This window comes from Corvus brachyrhynchos, unplaced genomic scaffold (genome assembly GCF_000691975.1).
Source record: "Corvus brachyrhynchos isolate BGI_N302 unplaced genomic scaffold, ASM69197v1 scaffold522, whole genome shotgun sequence".
In the NCBI taxonomy this organism is placed as follows: domain Eukaryota; kingdom Metazoa; phylum Chordata; class Aves; order Passeriformes; family Corvidae; genus Corvus; species Corvus brachyrhynchos.
In genome coordinates, this window is record NW_008236649.1 from 1076642 (window position 1) to 1086783 (window position 10142).

Here is a 10142-nt window from a genome sequence, read left to right on the forward strand (position 1 = left end):
GGGAGGTGGTGGGTGGCCGGCTGCAGGCCGCCCGGCGGGGGTGGGTACCGGCTCCCGGTCCCCGGGAAGGGGCAGCGTAGGAGAGCCAGATGTGCTGGGGGGTTGTGACCTGGCCTGCAGGTATTTAAAGCAGTGAGGTTCTGTGTCCCGGGGGCCTGGCAGCTGCTAGTCATTGCTGTCCCGGGATAAGAACCGCCTTTGGACTCAGAGATGGATCCGGAGATGACGTGACTTCGGAGCAGCCGCGGGGGATGGACAGATTGATGCGGGAGAAACCGCAGAGGCCGAAGCAGAACTAGCAGGTGTCAAAAGGGCTCAGGTGACGCTCCATGTTCATTCAGTGCCTTATTTTTCTTTCAAAACTTCCAAAAGCTACTATCTTGGATTTGTCCTGTAACAACCTGATTTCCTTGCCGGTAAGGTGCTAGAGAGCCTCCGTGAGGATGAGTCTACTGGGAAATATTTGGAAAGATAGCTGGTGCTTCAGTAGAGGCTCACCAAGAGCTGTGAAACTGGCACTTGCCCTGCCCTGGGGTGGCTGAATGACTCCATTGTCAGTGACAGGTCAGTGCTGGCAGTAGGTTTGGCTGAGGCAGGAGAGAGTAAAGGGCTGAACTGTGTGAAGATTGCAGTACATTCCTGCCAGAGCATCCCCAAGTGAATATAGAGGAGTTTCATCAGCAGTGGAGGCTCGGGTTTGTTCCTGTCATATTGTCATCCATAACCTTCTCGGTCCGTCTTACCTGTCCCGCTGTGTCTCACCTCCATCTTCCAAGGCAAAGGAGGAGAGCAATTTCCCTCCATCACAGTCCTGTAGTAAGTCAAGGATTGTGCCTAATGCGAGGTGCAGGCTGTCTCCACGTAATTCCCACTGAGGTTCTTCCACAAAGGTGCTGACCAGCTTTCTCTGGGTTTTCTTTGTTTGGGTTTTAGTCAGACTTCTGCAGTTTGATGCATCTGGTGAAACTGGATTTGAGTAAAAATCGGCTGCAACAGCTGCCCTTGGACTTTGGCCGCCTGGTCAATCTGCAGCACCTGGACCTTCTAAACAATCGCTTGGTCACCCTGCCAGTCAGCTTTGCACAGCTCAAGGTAAAACTGTTTGCTGGGCAGTTATGTAAAGCTTTGGGATGTAGCCCAGGGTCTTGTGATCCTGCTCAAGTTGATTTCTCTGGTAAAGCATCCATCCTGCTGACACCCATTCCAAAATTCAGCTGGCTCTGCACCGCAGCTCAGTGAAAATCCTCTCAATCTATTGAAAACATCTCTGCTCATCTTCTGTACCTGTTTCATTCATATGAAAACTAAGCAGTTCTTTGCTTCTGCTTTGGATCTCTTAGAGATCTCTAAGAGACTGCTGTGCTCTTACAGCCTCCTCTTTGTTGTGCCTTTTTGCAGAACCTGAAGTGGCTGGATCTGAAGGACAATCCCCTGGATCCTGTCCTGGCTAAAGTGGCAGGAGACTGTCTGGATGAGAAGCAGTGTAAGCAGGCTGCTGTCAAGGTAAGGAGTCTGCTTTTATTCTATTTTTTTTTTCCTTTCATGGCTTTGCCAGTGATTCTTCCTCTGTTTGCTTAGCAAGCTGGGCAGCTGCTGCAGGAGCCTGGAGTTTCTTCAGGCAGCGAGGTGCAGGTCAACTGCACTGACTCCACTACTGCTGTGCCCGTGGAGAGCAAACACCTGGCGGAAGAGGATGCTTCTCCATTGCCAAGAAAGTAGAGGCATAATCAGACGTAATAATCCGTGCCTGTGCTGATAGTACAAAAACCTCTGGAGAAGTTTTGGCAAACATAAATAGAAATGTTTTGTGATCCTTTGTATCATCAAGCACCAGTTTGCCACATTTGTTTTTAATGGGAAGATCTGTTTTTTAACAACAGAGACTCACATAAGTTGTGAGTTTTTTTCAGAGCCGTAGCTGTAGGGATAAGTCAGGGTTGGGGGTCAGTCCCAGCTGCCTGTCCTCAGCCACACTCCAGCTGTCCTGTTCTGAACTGACTGTGCCACGAGGCTTCTGCACAGCCCTCAGGTTGTTTTCTTGGCCCTTTAAGGTACTGCAGCACATGAAAGCCATCCAGTCCGAGCAAGATCGACAACGGCAGCGGAAACTCCAGGCAGAGAGAGGTAGGCACAAAGAACCCCCATGTGCTGTCTGCTGAGGACAGCTCTTGGTCTCTAACACACCCAAACATTCTGATCTCTATGTAACAAATTGCCATCTAACACATACTTGTGGCCACCCAAACCCAAAGTACTCAGGGAGTAGTAGGGTAAAAGGGCTAGAGGGAGAAAGACAGCAGGGGGGTAACTGTGTGATTTCTTGGCCTGAGAAACAGGAACATCTCTAGATGGAATGTGCTATAGGTTACCTATAAAAACATTAAAGAAAAGCACAGTAAAATGCAAGGTATGTAATACTAAATAAAATTATTAAAAAGAGGATAGTTGTTTAATTGGTTTCCAAGGTTTCCTCGTTCCAGTTGGGATAATAAGGTAATAAGGAAAATGGCAATGACAACCCTTTACATAAAAGGGAAAAACTTGCTGTTAACACCCAGAAATGGAGAAGAAACGTGAAGCAGAACAGCGAGCGAAGGAGGCTCAGGAGAGAGAACTGCGGAAGCGAGAGAAGGCAGAGGAAAAGGAGCGCAGAAGGCGGGAGTACGATGCTCAGAAAGCTGCAAAACAGGAGATGGAAAAGAAAACTAAAAAGGAAACAGTGCACACCCGAAGTAAGTAGTGTCCGTTTTGGGTGGGATTGTGTCAGGTTTCATCTTCATCAGATTTTGATGCTGCCAGAATTGCTTTCATGTACCCAGGTACTGGGAGATGGTGGGAAAGGGTAGGGGGGAACCTGTAGGAGTTTTAATAAACTGCTGCTGTGCCCTTTTCCCCTTTGCCTGTGTTCCCATGAACTGTGGAGCTACAAGTCAGGAAATTCTCCAGCTGTTCCTAATGAGAACTTCCCTCCACTCATTTTTTCTTAAGTCCACTGAACATTTGCGTAATCAGATCTTGTGCAACACAGAGGTGCTTTACACCCTCTTCACTGCTGCCCATGAAACTGGATCTGAAACTTTTCATCCTAAGAAGTTAAATCCTGCACATCTAGTTATTTATCAGAGCTAAGTGATGAAAATTCACAACAAAAGCCAACTGCAGTAGAGGATTAAGTATCTTACCTGAACAGTTTGTTTGTGAGCATAGTCTGTCAAAGATAGTTGATTAATTCCTCACATTCTATCCTGTTCATGTTCTCACTACAGAGCCGGCCTCCAGCTCCCGTCCCTCTCAGCCCCCCCGGCACAAGCCCTCATGGTCGCGGTCGGTGCTGAGAGTCCTGCTCTTTGTGCTGTTCTGCATCCTCTGTACTCTGGCTGCCTGCAAGCTGACGGAGCTGCAGCATCAACCTCTGTGCGTCAGCGTGAACACCCTCTACGAGGATGTGGTGGCTGCTCTGCAGAACCACAAAATGCTGCAGAACATGCTACAGCACAACTCGCAGCAGTGATTGTCCTGGATGGGCACTTGCTTCGTCAGCATCTCCTTCCACCATCTACGCAGCCAGAATTCCTATGGAATTGTGTTCTGATGAAACTGCTTTGAACCAGTCAGCGTTGGTTTGCTGGTCCACTCCACAGAGCAGAGCTATTGTTCAAACCGTCTTTGTTGTGCATGTCTCTCAGTCGGCCTGTAACTCCCATTATTTGTGCACGTTAACCTAAAGTTGTTACCACTCCTTTCCTCCGAGTGGTGTCCACCAGGATTGTGAGGTACAGGAAGCTGCCAGTCCATAGGAACAAGCAGCCCTTGCATCACCTGGGTGAGAGCTGTAGCTCTGAGCTGGAGGTGGAAGGTTTTTAATACATATCCATTCCTTGCTCTCATTTCTGTTCGTGCTAAAATTGGTGGTATGGCTGTATGGGAATAATACACTAAGGCCCCACTCCAGGACCAATTACAGGTGTGTAGGATGGCTGTGCATCCCTATGTTGGAGCGAAGAGGCTGATGGGCTATTGAAAGGAGCTGAAAATTTTCAATACAACAGTTTTCACAGCAATTTGTCTGAACTGGATGTTTATGTCGTTAACAGGGTTTTAACTTTATTTAGGCCTTTTGGGAACAGCCACAAATTATTTCTGAGTACATAGGAATAATTCCTGCCTGCTGCAGCTGCAGCAGCAGCACTGGGTGGCACTGTGGGAGCACTGCTGGCAGGAAAGGGGAAGCCTCGGGGCTGGGGGAAGGCTGGGAAGTTTGGTGGTTTGCACCTCGAGAGAAAACTCACCTCTGCAATGGTCTGTGAATTATTTATCATTTCCTTAAAAATTATTTGAAATTAATTCATTTTAAATTTTCCTTAACCCCACCAAGCAGAAGTTTTTCATATCCTTAAGGGCTTTGCAAGTACTAAAATGAAGTGCAGGTTTCGGAGAATATCTGTGCTACAGACTCCACTGAGACATCATACATTGGTCTCCAGAATCGCTCCCTCTTCTCATACCTGGGATTATTGCTGCCAGGAGCAGTGCTATGGGGAAATCATCTGCAGTGGTTCACACCAAGGTCACTATCACAGCAGTAAATCTTCACTTTTCTGTAACCCGGTGATAAGACTGTGGTTCCCTGAATATCACACAGGAGAGAGCAGCAGCACAAGTATCAGATAAAAGGAAGGAAGAGCTGCCTCTGCCTTAGCAGGGTGCATGTTTTCAAAGCTTCCTTCAAACAACTTTAAGCTTTAATTTGGGTACCTAACTCACCCCATTCTGTAAAAGATCTTGCTTCCTATCCAGAAATGTTCAGGAAAACGACAAACAACATCCAAAGCAATGTTTTCTCCACGCAGCCCTTCCTGCCAACATCCAGACAAGTGTTACATAGGTTGGTGAGTGCCAGGCTTATACAATTTATAGATTCAGGTCAGCAGCACTGCTGGCCAGGCAGGGCTCCTGCTGGATGCCTGGAACAATCAGGGCTGGTGGAGATTTTTTCCACTGGAGGCAGCAGGGTTCCAAAGAGTTAGCTTCCATACATGGGATGCAGTTTAATTCTCTGAGCACTCATCTCAGTAAGTGCTGCTGTCACAAAAACCCTCTCAACTGTCCTTGTGCGCACACAAGTGCTGATGGCTGCACTGACAGGCCGTGGTCCCCAATCTAATTAAAAGGAAGCTTTTTCTGCCAACTGTTTAGACCTCATAATTCCAGCACATATAATCAGATTTCAAGACCCTCTCTAGATTAAGCCGTCTGGAGATTGAATCACTCTGTATCTGAAAATTAGTTTTACTCATCCCCACCTGCCACAGCGGAACAATGAGAGGCTGTTTTGTGAGGTGAAGTTCTTTCACCTCACTAGAGCAGGTGCTGGGGGGGCAGCACCATGTTGCTCTAGCATCAGGATTTGTCCCAAAGGAGGAAGAAGGTTAAGTCCTTGCAGTTCAGGAGAGCAGCAGGAAGTATTCCTTTCAACGGAGGACATACCTGTCTATTTTCAAGACAACATACTAAGAGCAAAGGTTTTTCTTCAAAATTATTTATTTTATAGAAAGACAAATAAAACATCAGTACTGTAAGCTGTGTGCAACTCATGCTTAGGAAAGATGTTCACCATCTTTCTTGTGTAAACTGCTGCAATTCAGCAACTTTATCCAACTTTTTCCCTGCTACGATAAAGTCTAAATGTGCTTCAAGTCTTTAAACAAGGATCAATGAGTGTTATCTAAGCACTTCTTCACAGAAGAAAACTGAAAACTTGACCAGACAAACGGTAAAACCCTTATTCCCTGGAGCTACCGAGTGAAATTCAAAATGGAACACTTGAACCAGACAAACAGTAAAACCCTTTTTCCCTGGGGCTACCCAGTGAAATCCAGACAGAGGTCAGGATCGTGGGAAGTCATCTGCAGATAGATGCGTCGGGACAGCTCCGGCCCAATGCGCCGGGAGGTGGCTGTCACCCCCTCCCCACGGTGCACAGGGATATTGGCCAGCATGTTCTCCCGCTCCTGGTCCGAGGAGCATCTCTCATAGGCCTAAAAGCAACACCAAGGGAACAATGAGATCACCCATTTGCATCCATTGCTCAAAAAACCAATCAAAGCTATGCACCTGTGACTGCTCTGCCCTTCCACAATGTCCACTCATTTTTCACTTGCTCTCTGCCCAGGTCCCATCTGTGAACTTGGAGAGTGGAGCCAATGCTGCTCCCTCAGTGGGGAGCCAGAAGAGTGGATGCCAAGAAATCAGTTCCTTCACTAACTTACTGAACCACTCATACAGAATCACTGTGTCTAATTTAATACTGATTAAATTACTTTTTCCACCCCTTGCATGAGCTGGCTGCCTGCACACAGTGCTGGGTATCCCTGAGGCATCCTCACCTGGATCAGAAGCTGAGGAGAAGGGTAGGCAGACACGATAGCCTCAGCCATCTCAGAGCTGACACGGTTAAATTGCTGTATCTGCCTCTTCCAAACTTTCAGAAGACCCTTTCCAGAAGGATCCACCTTCACCCCTCCGAAGCAGCCCTTCTCCAAGTAGAAAGAGAACCCTGTGTTCTCTCGCTCTCGCCTAGGGAGAACAAGGAATGAGGAAGCAAATGAGACAATGAGGCTGTGAAGAAAATCCTGTCCCTGCCATCTGTTGTCACAGAGCCAGAGCGCCGTCCCTCGCTTGAGATGTCAGAGACATCACTGGCATCAAAGAAATGCAAACAATTTGACCCTGTTTTCTTTACATGCATTACCAATTTCTTTAAGACCCAGATTGCTACTGAAAAAGAAACAATCCTGTACTCAGCAGCAATCCTGACACAAGCCAACTTGCAGACAAAGTGGTAAACAAGAATTCACCTTCTGGCTGTCAACCATAATAAAACACTTCTAGATGTCATTTTTAATGACATCTCATCTCTCCTCATGGCTGACATGGAAAATCCAGCAGCTGCTGTAATAGGAGTATCAGGATTGTGTGAGACTGCACAAGATGGCTTTCCTAGCTATCACTGTGCAACAATCTGCTGTCCTCCCTTGTCAATGGAAAGAGCCAAGTGGTTCATTCTCAGGCACGTCTCTTGGTTACACACTGAAGAAGAATAGCTGGCACTCCAAGAGCCAGTCCTACTTGCATTCCCTTCCCACTCCAAAAATCTGACTGAGAACAAGAGCTCTACTTGATGGCAAGGCTTCAGTGTGAAACGTGAGGGTAGTGAGGCACCAGAACAAACTGCCCAAAGAAGTTGTGGATACCCTGTCCCTGGAAGTGTTCAATGCCAGGTTGGATGGAGCGCTAAGCAACCTGGTCTAGTGGAAGGTGTCCCTGCCCATGGCAAGGGGTTGGATTAGACAATCTTTAAGGTCCCATCCAACCCAAATGAGCCTGTGACTATGAAACCTGGGTCTGTCCTCACGCCTCTGTGGGCAGGACATCAATTTCAAGAACAACTCCTGTGTTGAAGGAGCTGCATTAGCAGCTGCTCTGTCACCTGCACCTTTAAGAACCATTCTACCCTGTGTTGTACCTGCTATTCCTTCCCAGTAGCTTTAAGTGCAGCCTCTCCAAAGGTAGGACCAAACCTCCTCTGCTTACTCACTTGTATGGTGCCTCAGCCACAGCTTTTGTGAACATAGTGGCATATTCCCCAAGCTCCTCACTGCTCTCAAACATGCTGATTTGGACTTGTGTGCTCAGTTGCAGATCCACCAGGGCCTGTATCACCATAGGGAACAACAAATGGCATAATCAGTCTTGTTGCATCAAACCCCATTTTTGTCTGAAGCAGAAAAGGGTCACGAACACCCTGCTGTAGGACAAGAACCTTCACTCTCTCCCCATTTTGGAAACAGTTAATTTAAGACACTGAAGTATTTCGGGGCACTCTGTCTCCTGACAGCTAATATTGCCTCAGTGTCCTCTGAGCTGCCTCAGCTCCTCCGTGGCTCTTGTTACGAACAGGCCACCACCAGTGGGCTTTGCCAACGGCCCATGAAGGGCAAGAGGTGCTGAGACTGACATCAGTACCCAGGTGAACAAGACACATCCAGTCTGTGTGGGAGCAGGTACATGACTGAGCAGTGGGGAGCTGAACCCAAAGAGCTCTGTCCACAGACTGATGGACTAATGAATAATGAAGGATGCATACTCCCATCTAAAAAATTGTGTGACTGGGTCAAATATTCAAATACTGGCAGACAACAGATGATGGCTGCATGTCTGTTTTAAAAGCACTCACTTCTTCCACATCCATTCTGGATAAGTCCAGGCCAGAACCCTTAACCTCCTTTTTTCTCCGTTCTCCCCGTTTCTCTTGATTCCCACTCGCTGCTGTGTGTCGCAGCCTTTGTTTTGGCTGACCTTGGAGAGACCTAAAAAGAGTAAAGTAAGACTGGGGTGACAGTCTGGATGGACCTTTGCTTCTGTTTCTTTCTAAAAAATGGTGGAACAGTTCTGGGAATGCCTCTTATACTCCAGTCTTTGCTAGAAGGAATTAAAGTAAACACCTATGGCATTTTTCAAGGCCAGAGAAAACACAGAAACATCTGGAGAGAAAGAAGCCTGACCTGAAGTAATTTTCCACTCCAATTACTGCCAGAGCCAGAATTTTCCCAGGAATTTTCTCCATCATATGAGCTACATAGCTCTGCAGGGTCTCCTTCTGCCTTCCTGCATAGCTGTCAGCGTTCTACAAAGATGAATGGGAAAAACACGGAGTTAAACCATTTTGAGGTACACAGAGAAGCACTGCAAATTATTGCCCTCGTTGTAGGTCTGCAGATGAGTCTGTTCACCCTCGCTCTTCAGGGCAAGCAGGCAATACTTGATCCAATGTAAAGTTAGAGCAGAAAGAAAGAAAGAAAAAAAAATCCCACTTGATGTAACAATAACTCTTTGGGAATGTGTGAAAATTTTAACTAGGGAAGAAAGCTTGTCAGAACTTTACATTATAGAACCCATTAATGGCTCCTAAACCCAGATTTCTGTCTTACTGAAATCCTGCATTCCTCCCACACCAAAACCTTCCTGCCACCAAGAGAGATGACAAAACACCGGTTTTGCATCAAGGTATGTTCAGGAGCACAAAAGTCATGAGCGTTCTCACTTGTTTGTAGCTGTGAGCCATGGACAAAAACTCCTCCAAGCCAAGCAGAACCAGGACATTTGGTTCTTCTGTCCATTCATCTCCTCCTCCCATCTGTTCAGATATGAAAACAAACAGGCCACAGTCTGTTTAGGATTCAGACTCCCACTCAGAGCTCTGAGCGGGGAGATTAGAGAGTGTTTACTTGAGTTGACAAATACCATTACTACCGACTGCAAATAACACACATAAAAACATGCAAGATTATCAAGATTTTATTCGCATACCTGTGATGTCACTGTCTTTCTCCTCCAGGTGATGCTGCAGGGAATATCGTGATTCTCAAACACACAGGAATAATTGGCAGCCTGCAGAGCACTAAGGATCTGCTCACCACCTTCTACCTGTAAGATGACTGAAATCGATGCATGGGTCAGGCCTCCAGAGAGAGGAGACAACAGTCAATACAAGGCAGGTGCAGGCTGTGAGGATAACTACCTGGATCTAGCACCACTGTTATGTATTTCTGGCACTCTCCTGGCCGCTGAGCTTTCAGCATCTGGGCAACGGCTCTCTTCTTCTCTTTCTCCTCCTCCTGCTCCCTCCTCTTTGCTTCCTGCTTCTCCCTTCTCTGCCACGCATTCTGGTAGATTGCCTCCCGTTCCTTCTGACTATATTGTCGCTTTTTGAGAGGGAGCGATGTTTCTGGCCTTTCTCTGCTTACCGGCGGGCTACTAGGCCTGTCTGAGTCGACTGGCAGGGAGCACAAGGAGGGTCTCTTAGCACTGCGCGTAGCATTCTCACTGTCACAAGCCACTTCTCCAGACGGCGCCAGGTCTTCTCCCAGCCCATGGCTGCCAGGAGAGATCAGGTCACCACTAGCACAAAGCCCAGATACCTCTCCTGTATCGCCAGCGCCCAGGCTGAAAGGCTCAGGCTCCGCTCCCTCTCTCATCTTGATCCTCTCACGCCAAGGGACGACGTCCATCACCTCCTCATTCACCTCTTCGCCCTCGCTGCTCACCATCTCGACAACTTCTGCCGCTTCAGGATCAGGAGA

The 10142-nt window shown here is 47.5% G+C and overlaps 3 protein-coding genes across 3 annotated transcripts in view; 1 reads left to right on the forward strand and 2 right to left on the reverse strand.

The window, feature by feature from the left end:
• Positions 1 to 10142, reverse strand: part of ACSF2 (acyl-CoA synthetase family member 2) — a 60076-nt gene that overhangs the window by 40186 nt on the left and 9748 nt on the right. The window lies entirely within an intron of this gene.
• Positions 33 to 4061, forward strand: LRRC59 (leucine rich repeat containing 59). Its single transcript, XM_008644437.2, has 6 exons — positions 33 to 416; positions 934 to 1092; positions 1399 to 1503; positions 2052 to 2124; positions 2559 to 2732; positions 3267 to 4061. The coding sequence occupies exons 1-6, from the start codon at positions 330 to 332 to the stop codon at positions 3509 to 3511; spliced, it is 843 nt and encodes a 280-aa protein (XP_008642659.1). The 5' UTR covers positions 33 to 329; the 3' UTR covers positions 3512 to 4061.
• On the reverse strand, positions 5695 to 10136 carry EME1 (essential meiotic structure-specific endonuclease 1). Its single transcript, XM_008644438.2, has 8 exons — positions 9581 to 10136; positions 9370 to 9497; positions 9104 to 9196; positions 8565 to 8686; positions 8237 to 8369; positions 7598 to 7713; positions 6387 to 6576; positions 5695 to 6038 (listed from the first exon to the last, which is right to left on the reverse strand). The coding sequence occupies exons 1-8, from the start codon at positions 10107 to 10109 to the stop codon at positions 5862 to 5864; spliced, it is 1488 nt and encodes a 495-aa protein (XP_008642660.1). The 5' UTR covers positions 10110 to 10136; the 3' UTR covers positions 5695 to 5861.

What these genes read in the sequence shown, in the direction of transcription:
- EME1 (XM_008644438.2), bottom strand. Translation starts at nt 10,109, where the DNA reads ATGGTGAGCAGCGAGGGCGAAGAGGTGAATGAGGAGGTGATGGACGTC. An exon ending in GAAAGACAGTGACATCACAG is followed by an intron (nt 9,197 to 9,369) that starts GTATGCGAATAA and finishes ATATCTGAACAG; the next exon opens with ATGGGAGGAGGAGATGAATG. An exon ending in CCAGAATGGATGTGGAAGAA is followed by an intron (nt 7,714 to 8,236) that starts GTGAGTGCTTTT and finishes ATGGTGATACAG; the next exon opens with GCCCTGGTGGATCTGCAACT.
- LRRC59 (XM_008644437.2), top strand. Translation starts at nt 330, where the DNA reads ATGTTCATTCAGTGCCTTATTTTTCTTTCAAAACTTCCAAAAGCTACT. An exon ending in TCAGCTTTGCACAGCTCAAG is followed by an intron (nt 1,093 to 1,398) that starts GTAAAACTGTTT and finishes GCCTTTTTGCAG; the next exon opens with AACCTGAAGTGGCTGGATCT. An exon ending in GGAAACAGTGCACACCCGAA is followed by an intron (nt 2,733 to 3,266) that starts GTAAGTAGTGTC and finishes TTCTCACTACAG; the next exon opens with AGCCGGCCTCCAGCTCCCGT.